The sequence below is a fragment of the Rattus norvegicus genome, chromosome 4 (assembly GCF_036323735.1).
Source record: "Rattus norvegicus strain BN/NHsdMcwi chromosome 4, GRCr8, whole genome shotgun sequence".
Taxonomy (NCBI): domain Eukaryota; kingdom Metazoa; phylum Chordata; class Mammalia; order Rodentia; family Muridae; genus Rattus; species Rattus norvegicus.
In genome coordinates, this window is record NC_086022.1 from 159,142,072 (window position 1) to 159,163,322 (window position 21,251).

Here is a 21,251-nt window from a genome sequence, read left to right on the forward strand (position 1 = left end):
TGCCATAAAACTAGCCATGCTCCCCCAAGTTGCTTTTTGTCAGGGTATTTTCTTACAGTGACAGAAACAAAACTAGACACATGCCACAGACCACCCTAATCTAGATAATTCCTCTTTGAGACCTCTTCTTTCCCAGGGATATGAGAGTGTACGTAGCAGACAATTAAACCTAACCATCACAGTAAATCACCTTGAGTATTCCTCCTCGCAGATACATTTATGAATATGTATGTTAAGTATAGGTGCTTGCTGTCTCCCCACCCCCTTTCCAGTGCCGGGGAGTGTACATCCTAGGCAAGAATAGAAGCACATACCTAGAATCCCAGAAACTTTGGGGAAGATAGTCAGGGGAATCATGAGTTCAAGGTCATCAGTGAGTTTGAGGTCAGAGTAGGCTACATGAGATGCTGTCTCAAAATACAATTCGGGGACTGAGGAGATGGATCACAGGTTTAGAACACCGGTTGTTCTTCCAGAGCCCCCAGGTTCAGTTCCAAGCACCCACATGCCGTTTACAACATCAGTAACAATAGAGCCAGAGAATCCAGTGCCCTCTTCTGCCTCCCTGGACACCAGGCATGCACGTGATGGTCAGACATGTTTACAGACTACCCATGCACATGAAATAAAAGTAAACAAATCCCTAAAATATAAATATTATCCAGGAGGTAGAACAGACCTATAATCCCAGCATGTAGGCAGATCTCTGTGAGTTCAAGGCCAGCCTGGGCTACAGAACAGTTTCCAGGACAGCACGCAAAGGGATACACAAAGAAGCTGTATCCTGTCTCAAAAACACAAAACAAATTATACATATACATATAATGTGTGTGTGCATGTGTGTGTGTGTGTGTGTGTGTGTGTGTGTGTGTGTGTGTGAATAAAAGCTTCTAGAAAGAACCACGCCTTACACTGAGCTTTTCCGCAAAGCCAATTAGCTGACTAGAGCTTCAGTGCTTATGGAGAAGGTGAGATTGGAGTTAAAAGAGAACCAAATCACAATTCATCTTAGACAATCTTCAGACCCCTCCAAAGCCATTCCTTGCTGACCACTGTGTCATACTTCACATCATTGGGCCTACTAGGGGAAACCTTTTGGAGTATATTACCAGGCTGATAACTTCTACCGGGCAAAAGGCTAAGCATTCATCAGACAGAATCTAAGGCCCAGAGCAGAGATTCCCCTATGCTTAGCCAAGGGAGTGGCATTATCAGGAAGTGTGTGGCCTGGTTGGAGGAAGTGTGTCACTGTGCGGGGGAGCAATGAGACTCTCCTCCTAACTACGCAGAAGCCGGTCTTCTTCTAGCAGTCTTCAGATGAAGATGTAGAACTCTCAGCTGCTCCTGCACCATGCCTGCCTGGATGCTGCCACGCTCCCGCCTTGATGATACTGAACTAAACCTCTGAACCTGTAAACCAGCCCCTAGTCAATGTAGTCCTTTGTAGGAGTTGCCTTAGTCATGGTGCGGGTTCGCAGCAGTAAAACCTGAAGACACCTTGCTTTGCTGTAGTCCACCTGCCTGATGTTCCCACTACTGTCTTTGAAAAGTGCTTTCATTTGTGGCTTTCTTTGCTCTGTTACTATGAAGACCCATGATCTCATTGGAGCGTGGCATTGTGGGTAACCCGCATCGGTGTACCTAGGTCATGGTCGCTCTTATTTGGTTCCAGAATAAACTAGCTCTTACTCCCTGAGGTGAGGGCTGTGTTTGTGTGTCAGCAGTTATGGAATGATGATCCACGGCTCAATGGAGACATCACCCCGAAGGGAGCGGGTACCAGCGTGGGTCCTTTGTGTCCAAACCTGACAGCATTACCTCCTTGGATAGATTCTTCAGGAGTCCTTCCCGGGATTCAGACTTCCCTTGTTCAGTTGACAGTCTGTTGTCTATTCTGAGCTTCTTGTTTTAAGTCCTACTTGTTCGTTACCTTTTTTTTGAGAGCTCGCCTTCAGAGCATGCGTGAGTTTTGTTTTGTTCTGGTTTCCAGCCATTCTGCTTTGTTTTGTTTGGGGGAGGGGTATTTGTTTGTTTTTGTTTTTGTTTGTTTCCTGGGCTCTGAAGTCATTTGGTTTCTGACCATTAGGTTTGTTAATTTTGCTTCCTTGGTCCACTTTGCCTTGGACACTCCTCCCAGACTTAGGGAAGGGGGAATGTTTGAAGAAAAGGATGATTTGGTTTAATGCTCCATGAGTGTGAACTCGACCTGCAAGGGTTAAAAGGAGGAGCTTAACGGAAGGCAGCTTGGCTCTACACCTGCCCCCCCACCCCCACTCCACCCCCCCACCCCCCCCCCCCCCGCTACCCCCAATGCTTTGTTTTCGAGCTTTTACCTAGAAGTCCTAGGCAATAAATATTTTCTTAAGTCCTAAATGAGCAGCCTTTAATTAGAATTTCAAATCACTAAAAATATGAATTACAAGATTGGTAATTCACAGATATTAATAGTAGCTCAAGACTTCTACAAGGAAAATTTAAGCAGTCAAGAAAGAAATGCTTTTCGTCACAGCATTTAGGAGGCAGAGGCAGTCGGATCTCTGAGAAGGCCAGCCTGGTCTTCATAATAAGTTCAAGGACAGTCGGGACTCCACAGTGAGACCCTGTCTTGAAAATATAAAAAGGAAAAGAAAAAAGAAAGGAAGGAAGGAAGGAAGGAAGGAAGGAAGGAAGGAAGGAAGGAAGAAGGAAGAAGGTAGAAGGAAAAAGGTAGAAGGAAGAAGCAAGAAGGAAGAAGGTAGAAGGAAGAAGGTAGAAGGTAGAAGGAAGAAGGAAGAAGGTAGAAGGAAGAAGGTAGAAGGAAGAAGGAAGAAGGAAGAAGGAAGAAGGTAGAAGGAAGAAGGTAGAAGGAAGAAGGTAGAAGGTAGAAGGAAGAAGGAAGAAGGAAGAGTAGTATATAAGTTGCAGAAAGCCCGAGACGATGGACAGACCTTCCATGCTTATGGATTGGAAGAACTAGCATTGTGAAAGCTTTCTACCAGCCTACGAAGAACAAGCTACAGATTCAGTGCAATCCCAGAAGCAATCTCAGGGCCATTCTTCAAAGAAGTAGGGAAAAGCAATCTCAAATTTCACATGGCACACAAAAAGTTATGGGTAGCCAAGGAATCGTATGCTAAAAGAATGCTTCGCTCACCAGATTTCAGAGTCATTGTACTAAAGACACCACGGTGCTGGTACAAAAGCATAGGCGCTGGAGAGATGGCTCAGCGGTTAAGAGCACTGACTGCTCTTCCAGAGGTCCTGAGTTCAATTCCCAGCAACCACATGGTGGCTCACAACCATCAGGAGTGGGATCTGATGCCCTCTTCTGGTGTGTCTGAAGACAGCGACAGTGCACTCACATACATAAAATGCAGAGATGGGATCTGTAGAAGCAAGAGATGACTCTGACACAAGTCCACACGTATACAGCTACCTGATTCCTATTCAGGACTAATATCTACACTGAAGAAAACACAGGATCGTCAACAAATGGTGCTAGGGAATCTGGATTTCAACACATAGTAAAATAAAACTGGACTCATATCTCTCACCTTACAAAAAACTCCTAGCAGTCCTAGGAGGACCTCGACTTAAGACCTGAAACTCTGCAGCTGCTTGAGGACCTCGTAGAGAGTGCACCTCAGACGAGAGCTCTATAGGAGTCTGAATAGGATTCCTGTGTCACAGGAAGACCTACAATCCACAGATGGGATCTCACTACGTAGAGGCTTCTTTTCTGTAGGGCAAAGAAGACTGTCAATCAAGTAGAGAGGCAGCCAGCTCCTGCCCGGACTCCCTTTGTGACAAAGCATGACCTTCCTTCCATGACCTTTGTTGCTTTATCAGGACGATTTTGTTTTGTTCTGTTTTGTTCTGTTATCACAGCACTAGAAACCCTAAGACATCTGCTTTCTGTAAATCTAATCGCTTAGACAAGTACAATTCCGCTGGCTCCTCCCCTAAGATGTTCTGATAAAGCAGCTGGCTCTATTAACCTTAAAGGTCACGACAGGGAAATTTAGACCCATTTTCACAGAAGCATTTTCGTTCTGTAAGCAGTGAAAATCCCAGCTGCTGTGGGCTCCTACATCTACTCTAGCGTTTACACTGCACGGGAATGGCACTGAGCGGGTTTGCTAATTTCATCTAGAAATTTATCCGATGTGGAAAACAATTTTTTTAAAAATTATTTATTATGGATACAGCGTTCTGCCTGCATGTACACCTGCAGCCCAGAAAGAAGGCATCGGATCCCATTACAGATGGTTGTGAGCCACTATGTGGTAGCTGGGAATTGAACTCAGAACCTCTGGAAGAACAGCCGGTGCTCTTAACCACCGAGCCATCTCTCCAGCCAAGAAAAAACGTTTTTAACAGGGGCGGAAAGCAAAGGTTCTTGCTGCCAAGCCTAACAAACTCAGTCCAATCCCTGGGACTCGCATGGTCAAGGGCAAATACTGGCACCTGCCAATTGTCTTCCGGCCTCCTATTTGCCAGCATATGTGCAAATATGATAAATAAATAGAATACAATAATCTTAATGAGTTTAGCTATCGATTAGAGTGGAGCTCATTCCTATAGAATATATGAGGATCTAGAGTCCATCTCTAGTCACACTCACACAGATTCACACACACACTCACACACACACTTATTCACACACATAGTTACACACACAGTCATACACACTCACACAGTCACACTCACTCATACACACACACACACACACACACACACACACACACACTCACACACATTCCTTATAAAGATAGAAGAGTGGGTAGCCAGGCATGGTGCCGCAGGCCTATATTCACACCACTCAAGAGGCTAAGAGGAAGGGATCCCTGCAGGTATGAGATCAGCCTGCTCTACACAGTGAGTTCAAAGAACCTGTCTCAGAAAGTTGGGGGTGGGTGGGTTGTTTTTTGTTTTTGTTTTTTAATGCCAAGAATGGTGATTCTGGCATTTGGGAGGCAAATGCAAGAGGATCAGGAGTTCCTGACTATCCTGGGCTATATAGTAAGTTCAAGACCAACCTTAACTACCTGAGACCCTGCACCCAAACCAAAGAAAAGGAGTTATGAGTGTCAGGTAATTTAAGCAGTAACCTTGAACTCTGGAGTTTTAATAGCCTAAAGGTTTATTTGTTGTTCAAGGTAAGTCCTGTGCCATCTGGGTGCTTTGTCCCTCTTACAGCTCCACCACACAGAACAGGTGGCTTTTGTAAGGTGAGAGGAGATAGACACTGGAAAGCACACTGACCCTTTGCCATAAGCTTGACTCAGAAACAATACACCTCAGTCTTGCTTACAGTCCCGGCCAGAACTGGTTACCTGGCCTAACCACAAGGAAGCAGAAGACATATATGGAAACAAGAGAACAGCTGTCCGGAGATTGTGTTTCAGAAGTCTGATAGGGAGGAAAAGAAGGCAGGAACGTGAGAGAAAGGGGGAGGGGGTCTTCCAGGATTCCAGAGAACAAAGGGTCAGTTGAGATATGTTCTTCAGTTAAGTGTGCTCCCCGAGAGACTCGTAGGTTGAATGTGATGAGCGGTGTGCTCATGTTAACAGGTTGGGGGCTGAAGATGTGGCTCGTTTGGTATGGTGCTTACCTTGCATAGCGGAAGCCCTGGGTCCAATCCTCACCACCAAACAGGCATGGTGTTACTGGCCTGTAATCCTAGCAGTGAGGAAGAAGTAGAGGCTTAAGGACCAGAAGTTCAAGGTCATTCTGGGTCACCGTATACTGAGTTCTAGGCCAGTGTGCGCTGTAGGAGACTCTCTCAGGTTGGAACTGTATAAAGCCCTAGATTCAATTTCCAGCATCACATAAAACCAGGCGTGCTCTCTCCCTTTCCCCCTCTTTCTCCCCCTCCCCCATCCCTTCCACTTCCTCTCCCTCTCCCTCCCCTATTTTCCACCCCATCCCTCCCTCCAGCACTCTTTCCTTCCTTCCTTCCTTCCTTCCTCCCTTCTTCACCGTGCTTTGATGGAACCCACAGCCTTGCACATGCTAGGCCAGGGCTTTAGTACCCTAACTTTATGTTTTTGGTTTCTTGTAAAGAGACACATGAGAAGTCACAGAGATCAGAGGACAGCCTCGAGGAACCCATTCTCTCCTTCCGCCAGCTGGTCCTGGGGACTGAGATCAGATCATCAGGCCTGGCAGCAAATAAATTCACCACTGAACCATCCTGTCAACCCCATTTTGGGGGTTTGCTTTTGTTTGTTTGTTTTGACACAAGGTCTCACTCAGTAGGCCAGGCTAGCCTCTCTAACTCACCAAGTATCCCAGCTGGTCCTGAACTCTCAGCGTGCTGCCTGTCTCTAACGCCTAGGTGTTAGGATTACAGATATGAGCCAATACAAGCTGCTCACACAAACTTGTTTTGTTCTGAGACAAGGTCTCACTCACCATGTAGCCCTGGCATGCGACTCGCTGTGTATGACAGGCTGGTCTTGAATTCACAGAGATCTACCTGCTTCTGTCCTCCAAGTGTTGAGACTAAAGGTGTGTGCCACCATGACTGGCCATTATTTTTCTTGTCTTGAGACAGGGTTTCATACATCCCCGGCTGCCCTTGAACTGGTTATGACATCAAACTACTGATCCTCCAGCCTCTCTGCCTCTCAAGTATTTGTAATACCAAGATGAACCACCATAATTTTTAATAATGCTGCTTTCTTTCCTTCTTCTTTGTGTGTATATGTGTGTGTGTTGAGTTGGGTTTTGGGGGGGGAGGTTGTTGTTTTTGTTTGTTTTGACTCAGAATGTCCCTGAGTAGCCCAGGTTGGCCTGGAACTCACAGAACTCATCCTGCCTAAGCCCTGACAAGTACTTGAGCCTGGTTTGCTCTTTTTCTGTATCAACTGTATGTAGCCCAGGTTGGCCCTTTGGCCTCTGTTTCACAAGTTCTGGGACTGCAGGATTTCTGTGACACCATGACAAGCTCTAGTTATTATTAATTTTAAGATTTATTTTTATTTTTATTTATCTGTGTCTGTGCCGTACGGTGCCTACAGAAGCCAGAGAGGGCATGAGATTCCCCTCGAGCTGGAGTTACAGGTGAATGTGAACATTTTGACCAGGGTTCTGGAGACAGAACTTGAATCCTCTGCCAAAGAAGCAAATGGTCATAGCCCAGGCTGTCCTGGAACTCAATCTGTAGACCAGGCTGGCCTCAAACGCGGAGCTCCACCTGCCTCTGTCCCGAGTGCTGACTGGTTTAGAGATGTTTGCCACCACCGCCTGGCTAGAAGCAAATGGTTTTACCGTCTGGGCCACCTCTCCATGGCCCTTATTTTATTTTACATTTTAATTTAATTTAATTTGTATCTACCTGGTTTTGTTTTTGTTTTATTTAGGAACTTGAGACAAGTTTCCATACACATCCCAAGCTGGACTTGAACTCAGAATGTAGCACAAGCTAGCTTCAAACTCTCAGCAATCCTCCTGTCTCAGCCTTCCAATTGCTGGAATGACAGATGTGTGTCCACACACCTAACTTCATCATTGTATTTTAAGGGTCAAAATCAGTAAGTTCTCAGTGAAGGTGTTTAATTATAAGGTAAAAATATAGCCAGTTGCTTGCTGTGGAGCTCACTCCTCTAAAATAAGGAAGGTACACACACACACACACACACACACACACACACACACACACACACACACACAATTAGGAATCCCAAAGGAACACCAGGCTACTCAGCCATAACCCTGACTCCTTTGACAACTTGTGGGACCCTTTTTCCTCCCACTGGATTGCCTCATCCAGACTTGATGTGACAATATGTGCCTGGTCTTATTTGGCTTGTTATAGTGTTTATTTGATATCCCTGGAAGGGGCAGGGGTGGATCTAGGGAAGAGGGGACACGAAGGAGAGAGGCTTGGGGGGGAGGGAAACTGTAGTCAAGATGTAATTAATATATGTGAGAATTTAGAAAAAATAAAAAGAGAAGCCAGGCTTAATCCCAGTATTTGGGGGGCAGAGGGTGACAGATCTCTCTCTCTCTCTCTCTCTCTCTCTCTCTCTCTCTCTCTCTCTCTCAGTTTGAGGTCAGCAGCCTACAGAGCAAGTTCCAGGACAGCCAGGGCTACACAGAGAAACCAAGACAGGAGGAGGAGGAGGAAGAGGAGGAGGAGGAAGAAGAGGAGGAAGAGGAGGAAGAGGAAGAGGGGGAGGAGGGAGGGAGGAAGAGAGGATATAAAACATAAAATCGGGTATTGTGTCTTCACTAGCAATTTTTAAAAATGAATGTAAATAGATATGATCAGAGAGCATGTAGTCTGTACTGAACATATGTATGAGTAGTACAATTTTTTATTTTATCTATATATTTTTACAGTAGATCTCAGGTAACTTTTTAAAAAGTATATTTTATGTATATGGGTGTTTATTCTGAATGTATGACGTATACTACTTGTGTGCCTGGTACCCTCAGAGGTCAGAAGAGGGCATGAGATTCCCCCTAGAACTGTAGTTGCCTCGTGGGTGCTGAAAATCAAACTGGAGTCCTCTGGAAAACACAGCCGGTGCTCCTAACTGCTGAGCCAGCTCTCCAGCCTGCAGGTAACTTCTTGTAAAGTTTGGAGACTCAAGTCCAAGAAACTCTCGTTGTCGGTTAAGGATGCAGGCCCACTGTGGCACTGGTCTGCTGAGGAAACACAGGGAAACCTTGTCTCAGAAGAAAAACAAAAAAGATAGTGCCCCATTCCTGCTTTCAGAGCCGTTGCAACACACTGAGCTCCAAGGCAGAGCCCGGCAAGAAAAAGCTGTCCAGACCCTGGGCGAGTCCAGCGCTCCTGAGGAAAAAGACCGAACGCTGACGAAGGACATGCTAAGAAGCCAAGGTGTCATCCTGCGCACTCTTTGTGCAGACTCCCAACGGAGGCTCAAGGAGAGCAGCTCCTCACAGTTCTCCAAAAGGCACTTGGAGAAGATAACATCTGCCAAAGAAAAGCGGCATGTGCCAAAGACGGAGCAAAGGAGGGCAGACTGTTAGGTTCGGAATATTGCGACCAAATCAAAGACCACTGCTGCCTCCACTGTGGGCGAGGAGCTGGGAGAGCGGTGGAATGATGGCAGTGCACACAACAGGCAGCTCTAGGAAGGTAAGGATATTACTGTCTACAGAGGTAAAGGAAATTCTGGTGCATCAGAGAAGGAAAGCGCCAAGACTGAAAGGAATAAGAAAAAGAGGAAAGACTGGGGGGGGGGGGGCAGTGGGGAGCGGAAGGGGAAAGGGAGGGGGAGAGGAGGAGGAGGCAGGGGCAGCAACGGACACTCTCAATTCTCTCTCTCTCTCTCTCTTTTTTTTTTTTCCGGAGCTGGGGACCGAACCCAGGGCCTTGCGCTTGCTAGGCAAGCGCTCTACCACTGAGCTAAATCCCCAGCCCCAACACTCTCAATTCTAACACAGTTATTTCTTCTTTTCTATAGAGTATGTAATTCCTCTCTTCACAACTCACTAGTTTTTTTTAATTTATTTATTCTTTTATGTTACGAGTATACTGTCTTCAGACACACCAGAAGAGGGCATCAGATCCCATTACAGATGGTTGTGAGCCACCATGTGGTTGCTGGGAATTGAACTCAGGTCCTCTGGAAGAGCAGTCAGTGCTCTCAACCCCAGAGCCATTTCTCCGGCCCACAACTCACTAGTTTTAAGAAAAAAAGAATTTAAATGATTTTTTTTTCTCTGTGTACAGCCCTGGCTGTCCCAGAACTGGCTCTGTAGACCAGGCTGGTCTTGCCCGAGTGCTGCAATGAAAGATGGGGGCTACCACTGGCTGGCAAATGACTTTTTAAAATGTGTCTTCATTAGGATTTCTATGGTTGTGATAAACAAACAACAAACAAACAAAACAGCAGTGACCCAGGCAGCTTGAGGAGGAAAGGGTTTGTTTCCCATTCCTGCATCCCAGCTCACTGCGCCACTGAAGGTGGGAACTCCAGGCAGGAACCTGAGGCAAAATAGAGAAGCAGAGGCCTTGGAGGGCACTGCTTACTGCCCCACTCGTCCTTCCCACACTCAGGACCTCTTGAGTGCAAGGCCAACCTGGTCTACAGAGGGAGTTCCAGACCAGCCAGGACCACACACTGACATCCTGCCTTAAACCAAATAATAAAATAAAAGGCCAGATATGACAGATCATGTCTGTAATCCTAGCATCCTTACGTCAAAATGGGGTGTAGAGGCAGAGGAATTGGCCGGAAGCTCACCTTCACAGCCCTTCAGTGTCAGGAGAATCAAAGTTCAAAGCCAGCCTGAGCTATAGCGTTCCAAAGTTCCAAGTCATCATGGACTAGATCAGGTTGGCCTTAAACTCACAGAAATCCTCCTGCCTCTGCTTCTGTAGTGCTGGGATTAAGGGCATGCACCACCATGTGCTGCTCACTTTTAAAATTTTTATTAGTGTCTCTGTATGTGTGTATATAATGTGTGTGTGTGTGTGTGTGTGTGTGTGTGTAATGTGTGTATGCTTGAATGTGGGAACAGACAAATCATAGTACTTGTGTAGTAGTCAGAGGACAACTTTTGGGAATTGGTTCTCTCGAAGTCCGGAGTCAGTCAGGCATTTGCAGCAAGCACGTCCACTTGCTGTGCCATCCCACGGACCCAGGGTCATGCCTTTAAACAGAACTCCCTGGTGATGAATATTCCTCAGTCAGGTGGCTGACTAAGACCTTCAGTCTCAGATGAAGAAGGGAGATGACAGCAGAAAGGGTTACGTTAGGGTCTTCAAACTGTACAGGTCAGTGGTTCTCAACCCATGGCTTGCGCCCCCTCTGGCAACTTTGTATCTCCAGAAATACTTGCATAATGATTTCTAACAGCAGCAAGACGAAGTTTTGAAGTAGCAACAAATATAATGTTAAGGTTGGGGGGGAGGGTCACCACAACATGAGGACCTGTATTTAAGGGCTGAAGCATTAAACTGAGAGCCGCTGGTCTAGGTGATGTCTTTTCTAAATCTAGGGGGGGGCGGTTGTAGTTTGTACTTTTCACTAGGAGTGAAACATTTCATGTTTAAAAAGAACAGCAGTGCTGGAGAGCTGGCCCAGTGGCTGAGAGAGACTATTGCTCTAGCGGACGGCCTGCATTCAATTCCCAGCATCCATATCACGCAGTTCACAACGGCCTGTAACACCGGCGATTGTGTATTCTGGGGATATGAAATCTTCATCTCCACACCACCCACAGCGGCACAACCCTATAATTAAAAATAAAATAAATCATTTTAAATTAAAATTTAACTAATTAAAATAATTGCAGGCCAGAGAGATGGCTCAGCACATAATAGCACTTGCCACCAAGCCTGAATTCAACCCCCAGAATCCGTGTGGTAAAAGACAGAAAGGAGTTCTGCATCCTTTGACCTTCATATGTGTTCTGTAGTAAAAACTAGCCCTACCCCCAACATACCCCAACATATACATAAATGAATGTAAAAAATGTTTTTAATTAAAAATAAAAGTAGGATATGAAAAGGCAAGAGACAGCGACATGGCTCATTGCTTCCTTAGCACGTGTCCAATTCCCCAGGAAAAGAAAGAGGTAGGGTGCTGGAAAAAAGTTTAAAATGCTATGAAAGTGTAAGCCATGGCTGAATTCATTATGACAAGAACTTGTGAATCCCTTTGTTGCACACCCCCATAGACTGTCACTTTCCCTGGGGTCGCCGTTGGGAAGTTAAGACTGCATAGGAGAAAAGGACTCAGACTTTGCTTCATGCCTCTAGTGTTTGAACTTTCATCAGGAACATACATACATTACTTAAGTCGTGACAAAACTAGCTTAATTGTTAATTAAAACGGCAAGTGTTAAATAGGCTCGTTTCAATATAAATAGGCATATCCTAATTTCATTGCCTCTGGAGAGAAGGTCGCGTTTTACTATAGAAAGGGAACTCTGAATAAGGACTAGTGTTGTAGCTCCGGCGGGAAAGCGTCCACGAGGACAGGGTTCGAGCCCCAGTACCTGAAGCAACCGAAAGGAACTCACAACGGGAAGGGCTACGTACCATTAAAGGGTCAAATAGTGTTCTTGGGCCCCTGGGCTCCCCCAGTCCCCTCGGGAAAGGCTTGGAAATGCAGGACCGACCCCCCCCTCCGAGAAGGCACCGTTAGGGGGCGCTCGCGGGGCGGTAGCAGGCATTCGCACCGCTCCGTTACATGCCCCAGTAACCCCAGCGCCGGCGACCGAGAGTAACCTCGAGGTCTGGTGACGCCCCCGCACCCCCCCGCCCCAACTCTCGCCTGCTCCTGTCTCAACCAATGGGAAGGCAGCGAGCAAGCCGGCCGGACACCCGGCCGACCCACTCCTTCCCGGAGCGGTCCGGACCGAGTTGTACTGTCACCTCGCCTCGCGCTCCCGCCTGCTCCAATAGCAGCTGGGTCGGGATCGCAAGCCCCGCCCTGCCAGCCCGGCCCGTTTCCCTTCTTCACGGGAGTCACCTTTGCCTTACAAACGCTCGGCCCCGCCCTCTTCCTACCTTGCTGCGCTCGGCCCCGCCCCTGGCTGGCTGGACCAATAATAGGGTGGGTCTAGAGGCTCTGGGCGGGCCCGCAGCCAATGCGCACGCCGTGGGCGGGCCCCCGGCCGGAATTGGGGGTGAAGCCACCGCGTTCTGCCCACATTCGGGGCGCAGAGCTGGGGGTCCCCGGGGGGCGCCCGCAGTTAAGATGGCGTCTACAGCGGACGGGGACGTGGGAGAGACGCTAGGGCAGATGCGGGGACTGTGGCCGGGTGTCGAGGATCTGAGCCTTAACAAGTTGGCGACGTCCCTGGGCGCGTCGGAACAGGCGCTGCGGCTCATCTTCTCCATCTTCCTGGGTAAGGACCCTCCTGCCTGCCTCTGCCCCCTCGTGGAGTCCCAGGGAAATAGGCAGAATGGGGACTGGGGACAGGACCTGCCTATCTGCCCCGAACCACCCAGGAGGGCTTCGGGGTGCGGGTGTAGGTCCTCAAGTACGTCAGCCAGCTATCGAAGGAAAGACAAGTCTTGTCTCGAGTCTGGGGGCCCGTACCCTCTGAACTCTTCCCATTCCCTTTGGCCCATGCTGTGCCCTTTGGCTCCTCAGTCACCTCCCGCCTTGTCATCGATATGCCGGACCGTGCCCTCGCGACCTATGTCTATCTGTGGCTCGAGAGAGTTCGACTCTGGCCATGAGTACTGCTTATCTGTTATTAACAGCCCCCATCATGCGCTCCACCTTACGATAGGCATGGGCCCTCGAACTTAGGATATTTTAGCCCTATGGGCCTCCTCTGCCCAGTACTCCATACTTATGACTTCTCGGTCTGTTTTGTGCATTGCCAACGTCTAGTGTACTTTCATCTCTTTTTGCTCTTTCTAGTATTTTCTTATACCATATTGCTTTCCCTCTTAGCCGCCCACCTGTCATTTACCCTGGAATTCGTTCTTATACTGGGCTTGGGAAACAGCACTATTAACAACCTTTAAAACTCCATGCTTGTTCTGAGTGACTATTATTCATATGGTTCAAAGGATGCGATGTACCTGAATTTATGTTGCAACAAGCTATATTATATATTATATGTGTGTGTTTTATAGGCTTTAAAAAAAAAGCTACATTCTTCGAGGTTTTTTTTTTTTAATGCATGAGGTAGCATGGTATGGTGGGGAAAAGTGTGGACTTTGAAGTTGAAGGCGTCCTTGTCGCTACTCACAAACGACAGGACCCCCAGGCAAGCCATTTAGCCGCTCTGCCCCTAATTTTATTATGAAATGAAGACAGCTGTGATTAGCATAAGATTGCTGTAAAGTCCGGCAAGAATTCATAGGCCAAGATCAGAAATGTTAGACTCAACTCAGGCCGATTTTTAAGTGGTTGGAACTTTTGGGGAAGACTGTATAACTTTAGCTTGAGAGAGTGAGGGTGAGGAAAGTCTGCCAGGCGTGAGTAGAGGGTTAACAGATCGCAACTGTAGGAAGTTTGAGATAAACTGGGTGTGGTGGCTTAATGCCTCTGCGGCTCAGCACCCTGGGACTAAGGCAAGAGAATTGTGAGTTTGAGCCTGGGCTAATGGTTTCAGACCCTATCTTTTTTTAAAAAAAAATAGTTTGAGACCATTGGGCTGGGAAGGTTTTGAATTCCAGAAAGAAATTTGGAACTTATCCAGGAAGTCAGTAGAGACATTGACACGTAATATCACCAGAGGGTGTGAATCCCATCTTGGTGATGGCTGGAGCTTTAATTCTTATTTAAACGACCTTGGCTAATACCATTGTTTCATATCATACCAAGGTGATCTATCTTTCCTCTGCTAAAGATTTCCCTCTTCCTTGGTAGGATCCTAAGATTTTAGAGGTGCAGGGATCTTAGGTTCTGTGGTTTGCTCAATTCGGTGTCATTCAAACATTCCCCAAATTTATCAGCATCCCACATCTCTGGGTTTATGTACCACCGCCACCGCTTTGAGCTTGTGACTCTTTGAACCTTGCTTCTGACCCAGTTTGTTGGCGTTAGGATTGGCAATTAAGAACGCTTACTGTTCATTAGGTAGGAGGACCTTTGCTGCGTCCTCATCTGTGTACTGGACATCTAAGACAGGTAGCAATACATTGTCAGCTCGGCCTGTTAAGTGGAAGTAAGGCTGGAATTAGGACTTGGAATTGTGTTTTGTGTGCTGACTTCAAATGCCGCCTGGCCCTGCTCTGGGCTGTCGCAAAAGTAAGCTTGACTTGGAAATCATCTTCCCCATGTCCCACCCCTGCCACTGCAACACGTAACCAGAGTAAGAAGTACCTGGAACTGCAGCCCCTTTTCCAGGCCTTCTGTCACCTCGTGGCCTCCTCCCCATCTCACATAGGCTGCTTCCTCTAGTCATTTGAAGGATTTCTTTTTCCCCTTCTCAGTATTGGGAGTTAAACCCAGGACCTACTTCATGTTAGGCAAGCCCTGTACCACTGTACCACATCCTAACCCAATTATGTGTCTGTATAGGATGCTATTTCTAGGCATGGGTTAAATATATACATGTAAATACAGACTGATACAGTTGGCCTGACATGAAAGTATGTTTTGCTCGTAAATACATTTTCCTTATAGTGGTATTAGCCTGTAACTCCAGCCCTTGGAAGCGGAGGCAGGGGCATTGTGAGTTCAAGGTCATCCTTTCCTACACAGCATGTATGAGCCCAACCTGGACTGCCCAGTACCTGTTTCGATGAACCAAAGAAAAACAAAACAAAATTAGAGCTAGAGAGGTAGCAGAGGTTAAGAGTGCTTCCAGAGGGTGGGAGTTCAGTCCCCAGCACCTACATCATGGGCTCACAACCGCTTGCAACTCCAGGTCTAGGGGATCTGACACATCTGGCCTCTGCCAGCACCTGCTTTCCTCTGCACAAACCCACACACAAGTACTCAGAATTAAACATAATAAAAGATAAGTCTTAAAGAAATCAATGGTGCTACATGGTTGGGGGGTGGGGTACACACCTTTAACCCCAACACTCAGGTAGAGGCAGGGGGATCTCTGAGTTTTAAGGCCAGCCTGGTCTACACTGTGAATTCTGGGGCTGTCAAGGCTACACTGAGAAAAGTTGTCTCAAAAGACCAAAAATGAGGGGTTGGGGATTTAGCTCAGTGGTAGAGCGCTTGCCTAACAAGCGCAAGACCCTGGGTTCGGTCCCCAGCTCCGAAAAAAAGAAAAAAGAAAAAAAAAAAAAAGACCAAAAATGAAAAAAAGAGAAAGCAGTGATAAGGTGCTGGGAACTGAACTCCAGCCCAGTTTTCTACTTCCTCTCCTTAAGCTCCGTGGGTTGAAGAATTTTAAAGCACTGACTTTCTGATCTCCTTGCTAAAGGTCTTTTACTGCATACTTTCTATAGTGTATGAATGTATTAGAAACACGTTTAGGGAAGCAACATTGCCCTTCCTGTCTTATTTTTCATACCATTTATGCCTACTTTGAACTCATGACCTGTTAATGAGTTACAGAAAGATCTGGAAAGTCATAATTCAGAGTTTCTTTCTTCTTTTCTTTTTTTCGGAGCTGGGGACCGAACCCAGGGCCTTGCGCTTGCTAGGCAAGCGCTCTACCACTGAGCTAAATCCCCAACCCATAGAGATTTTCATTTCAGAGAGGAAGGTAGGGAGCATTGGGAATTGAACCAGGGGTTCACACATGAAGTGAGCACTCTGTCACAGGGCCACATCCTCAGCTTGTTTTGTTACTGTCTTTATTTTTATTTTTATTTTGGAACAGGGTCTCACTGCGTAGCCCTGGCTGCCCTGAAACTCATTAGGTAGATCAGGCAGGCCCCAAACTCACTGAGACCTACCTGCGCCTAATTCCGAGTGCTGGGATTAAAAGTGTGTGCCACCACCACCCAGCTCACCATCCTTGGTGTTTAGTACCTAAGTTATGTGGAGGGCTGTGTCGGAGTACTCCCAACAGCCAGGAGACCAGTGATACAGACATTTGCGTTAAGTATGATTGTGAGGATGTAGAGATGAATTGAGCCCTAGTGCTGACAGATACTCCTGGGAAGCACCCCTCCTTTAACAACTTGAGTTTTATCATAATTTACATGTGAATTCTTTATAACATCAACAAGGTATGTTTGTTATGGACAAGGACAAGAGTGTTCTTGATGCCCCAAGAGCAGGAGCAGTGGGACCAGTATGTCTAATAAAGCCAAGCACTCACTGTGTTCTGCCAGTCTCGGTAGGGAAATCCATTGACATCAGCGTGCTGACCCCAGTAAAAGGCAGAAACCCAAGAAGTCCCGAGCATTACAAGGTTTAATGCACTTTGGAACCAGAGTGAGCCTCCTTCTTTAGGCTCGGATGATAGAGCTTAGGAAGGACGTGAGCCCTTAGGAGCCTGATGCAGGAGGATCACCACTAATTCAAGGCCAGCCTGGGCTACTCTGTGAGGCTGTCTCACAAAAACAGTGGGGAATGGTGTGCCTGGAGCTGACGCTGGACCAATAGAGCACAACGCTGGTTTAAAGAGAGGGAGGGTAACAGTAGGAACAGGGAGCTGGGTCCGTATGACTTGGACGCAAGGTGCATCCGCTTTGGGGAGAAGCAACTCCAAGACTTGGGGAAGGCAGAGTTGTTTGAAAGTGCAAAGCTGGTGGGAACCAAAGACTGCACCTTGTCCCCTCCCAGTCACTTGCTGCCTGCACCCATTCGCCATTTCCCTTCAGCAGGGCGACAACTAATTGTGTCTTCAGATCTCCAACTCCTCTCTATCACCATCCATCTGTCACACACATGCACGTGCGCACACACACACACACACACACACACACACACACACACACACACGAACACACGAACACACGCAGCAGCCTCCTGACTGGTCTCTAATTCTCTGCTTGCCCCTTCCAGTCTCCTCCCCAGAAGCAGCCTGTCTCTCTGCTGCTGAGCCCTTGCCTGGGGCTCCAGCCTTGTTTCAAACAAGTGCATAGCCTCAAGCCACATGGCCTTTCTTCCCTTCCTCAGGGAAGGCTGTAAGCCCTTCCTGCCCCTGAGCCTTTGTGCACACCAACCCTACTCCTCAGACGGCTCTTCACTCAGTCACTTGACACACACCAATCCACCCTTTGGGTCTCTCATCAAACTGTTGCTTCCTGTGAGCATTCTTTCCTGACTGCTTCTGAAATCGTGTCCCTCCTTACATTCTTAGGCTGAATGAAATCCTCTAACTATATGTTACATCTGGTTCACCACTGTGTACCCAGAGTTCATAGCACTTGACTGAAAATAACTGTTGGTTAAATGAATGTATGAATGAATGATTCGGCAAAATAAAAGTAACCCCCCTTCAAAAAAGACTGGACGTAGTGGTGCACACCTGTAATTCTAGCATTCAAAACAGTCATGAGTTCAAGACCGGCCAGCCTGGCCCCTAAACAAAGGGCTGGGCGAGTAGCTCAATTCTACAGCAGTGCCCGCCTTAGGTGCACAAGGTCTTCAGCTGGAACCTCAACATAGCAGGGCAGACAAGAGAGTGACGGCTGGGACCCAGCCTCTGTCTGCTGCCTAGATGGCCACGCACAGAGATACAGACAGAAAGTGGGTACTGCTCAGTGCTGCACCGTGATCTAGTTTGAGTCTTACTTTAAGTTCCAAGGAAATTTTAACACCCAAGTTTGCAGGCAGGGGTAGGGTTGTGGCTCAGTCGATATGAGCCTTGGGTTTGATCTCCAGGTGTGGTCGTCTTCGCTGTAATCCCAGCACCCAGGAGGTGGAGGAAGAAGGCTCCGGATGGGCCTTGGCTCCCGGGCAAGTTTGAGTCCAGCCTGTGCTATGTAAGAGCCAGGTGGAAGAGGGGTTAGGAGTAAGTTTGATCTCATAATTGAGTCAGATAGGAAATGAAATGCTGTAAGAACGCTTATAGAAGGAAATCTAATCCTTAGGTCAATCTCGCTACCCCTTGTTAATAACAGAAGTAACTTTTCCTGTTTGGTTTTGATGAGATGGTGTCCTCAGTAGCCTAGGCTGCCCTTGATCCTTCTACCCGTCTTCCCAGTGCTGGGGTTACAAGGGAATGACACCACACTAGGCTTTGTGACGGCTTTGTACTGGACATTGCCCCAAATGGTTCCTAGGTGATTCTCTGAAGCCTGCCAGTTTTCAACAGGCAGTACAGCACTGTTGTAACTTCCCTTGTAGTTTCCGACAGCTGGGGCTAGAAAGGCGAAGTTACTTAGGAGCTCTGCCCTTATCTTCCAGGAGTCTGAACTGGTGGCCATAGGGGATTGAGTGGAGCCTTATAGAGCTATAACATAAAAATGTCTTCCACAATCCTTTCTGTCAACTCGGTGGTTAACCAAGGTGTAATGAGCACATGGATACCTCAGCATCCGAAGTCAGGGCTGGCCAAAAGCAACAGACGGCCACTCTGCCTCCCACAGGGCTCTGTGGGCATGGCCATGGCTGTCAGTTGCTTGGCTGGCTACTCAAAAATTGCAGTTAAGAGTAGGAAGTCTTTCCTTGGAGGTTTAGAATTGGTATTACTAATGCTAGTGACTTTTAAAATAAAAATCAAACCAGGCCCATGGGTTAGCTCCTTGTGAACCGTCAGAAAGACTTGTTCAGTGCCATCTTTCTTGGGGTAGCACTGAAGTCACGACTCAAAGGTAAGTAAATGGAACTTAAAATTGAGTCACATTAGCTAAACTACTGGGATCTCTGACTATGACCCCCAGTATGACTTTCATGAGCCCTTCCAATTCTAAAAGTCTAGGGATACTCTTCCTGAACTTTACACTAATTCATTGCCACAGATTTTTCTCAGCATCTGAAGCCTCTGGTCTGAGATTTGTTTGTGAGTGGCCCAGGGTGGCCTTGATCTCCTGATCCTCCAGCCTCCGCTTCTCAAGTCTTGGGAATGCTGGTGTGTACTACACCCCGACCCTGGACTAGCTGATGATATACGGGCTGATTAGATGTCCCACCGTATCTCGGGCCAGCCTAGAATGCACCTGTAGCCCAGGCTGACATCAGACTCATAGGGATCCACCCTCCTCAGCCACCTGTCCCGCCTAGCTTGCCTCTTGCTTTCTGTTTCGTGTGAAACCAACCTTGTTCAGTAGGCACTAGGTTATATGCACATCAGCCTCAGAGTATCTGGCATCACAGGCCTGCACCACCAGAACCAGTTGAGTAATCTGCCAGCCATTGCTTGAGAATAGGTCTTGTCTTCAGCCCAAGATGGCTGTGGACTCACTCTTGCCTCAGCCTCCAGGTGCTGGGATCCCAGTCTTCCTTAGCACACACGCCCCGCTGTGCTCGCCTGTTCCCAGACTCCCCTTACACACACTGCCCTAGAGCTTAGGACTGTTGCAGCTTTCATCATCATTGAGGACTTGACGTCTGCATGGTCTCAGACTTTTGAAACGCGTCGGTGTATGCTCAGATGTTCGGCAAAGCAGCTCTCTTGGATTCCTTGTGGCTCACTGTCCCCCACCGGCTGGCTTGTGTGTCTCGCCATTCTTTGTTAGAAGATCATGATCGTAAGTGGTGTTTTCATCTCAGGAGCTTCAGATGAGGGGGTCAGTTACAGAGACTAACAGGATTGGACCACTGTTGCCAATTCTGCTTTTTCTATCAACTCAGCCACCTTGAGCAGTGTAGCATTTCCTTTTCCTTTGCTTGTTTGACTGTCTGTCTGTCTGTCTGAGGCAGAGACTTTCTGTAGTCCAGGCTGGTCTGGAACTCATGTGGCCTTTAGGCTTGCATTGAACTCAGAGCAGTGCCTTGTCCTTCTTCAAATTTCAGATTATTGAGTCGTCACTCAGCTCATAACTTAACTGATGGCACATTTATTAATGCAATTACGAAACTGACTTGTGGCTGTAACAAGAATTAGATCCCAGTTACACCTGCTAGGAAAAGCTGTTCTGTGTTTGTTCTCACGCCTAAAGGTTTTAAAGTGTGTGTGTGTGTGTGCATGTCTGTGTCTGCCTGTCTGTGTGACTCTGTCTGTCTGTGTGACTCTGTGTTTGTGTGTCTGTCTGTCTGTCTGTGTGACTCTGTGTTTGTGTGTCTGTCTGTCTGTGTGACTCTGTCTCCCTCTCTGTCTCTCTGTGTCTCTCTTTGTGAGTCTCTGTGTCTCTCTGTGTCTCTCTGTGTCTCTCTGTGTCTCTCTGTCTGTCTCTCTCATTGTGTGTATGTGTGTGTGTGTGTGTGTGTGTGTGTGTGTGTTTGTGTGTATTTACAGCAGTTAAGAAATTAAAGACCAGGATGTTTAGGCCTAGGAGGAGTTCTCTGGGTGAAATAGAAGTAGCTCCTTGAAGAACAGGGTCCCATATGTAACCTAGGCTAGCCCAGAACTCACTGTGGTACCCCAGGATGGCCTAAAACTCAACTCTTTTCCCTCAGCTGGAGTAGCAAGCAAAAGACACTACACCCTGCCCGCCCATCTCTTGTTTATTTAGAAAGTGTCATGTGTGTTCTTTTCCTGTTTTCAAAACAAGAAAGGGATATGGAGAACAAAACTAGAAAAAAAATTGCTGGGTGAAGATTTTCTTTGGCTTGAAGCGCACTGTTTGTAAGGCCTCATTTCCTCCCCATTCAAAGCATAGCTTTGAAGCTCAGTCAGAAGGATGAGCTCTGGGCACCTTGCGTGGACTGCTCCATATAAGAATCACGTGGCAGTAAAGGTTTATAAAGGCTTTGGGTGCGTGCGACATTGCAGGAGAGGGAAGGTTCGTCAGACGGGGGCTAGCTAAGCCGAAATAATCACACTCGGGTTTTAGTTTGGGCTCAACGAGTCAGGTCTTT

At 47.3% G+C, this 21,251-nt stretch overlaps 1 protein-coding gene and 1 long non-coding RNA gene across 4 annotated transcripts in view; one reads left to right on the top strand and one right to left on the bottom strand.

Moving 5' to 3' along the window:
• Positions 1–8,285: 8,285 nt before the first annotated feature.
• LOC134486639 (uncharacterized) lies at positions 8,286–12,611 on the bottom strand. 3 transcript variants are annotated; one of them, XR_010065932.1, is made up of 2 exons: positions 12,479–12,611; positions 8,286–8,634 (listed from the first exon to the last, which is right to left on the bottom strand). It is a non-coding gene; the product is annotated as an uncharacterized LOC134486639 (long non-coding RNA). The 3 variants fall into 3 exon arrangements; XR_010065930.1 differs by lacking the exon at positions 12,479–12,611 and adding an exon at positions 12,008–12,176; XR_010065931.1 differs by lacking the exon at positions 12,479–12,611 and adding an exon at positions 12,008–12,176 and having other exon boundaries at positions 8,286–8,637.
• A 7-nt stretch (positions 12,612–12,618) lies between these two features.
• Lpcat3 (lysophosphatidylcholine acyltransferase 3) overlaps positions 12,619–21,251 on the top strand; it is a 41,487-nt gene continuing 32,854 nt past the window's right edge. The window contains exon 1 of the mRNA NM_001012189.1: positions 12,619–12,819. Within this exon, the coding sequence (NP_001012189.1) occupies positions 12,669–12,819 (151 nt within the window). The 5' untranslated portion in view covers positions 12,619–12,668. The remainder of the gene's footprint in view (positions 12,820–21,251) is intronic.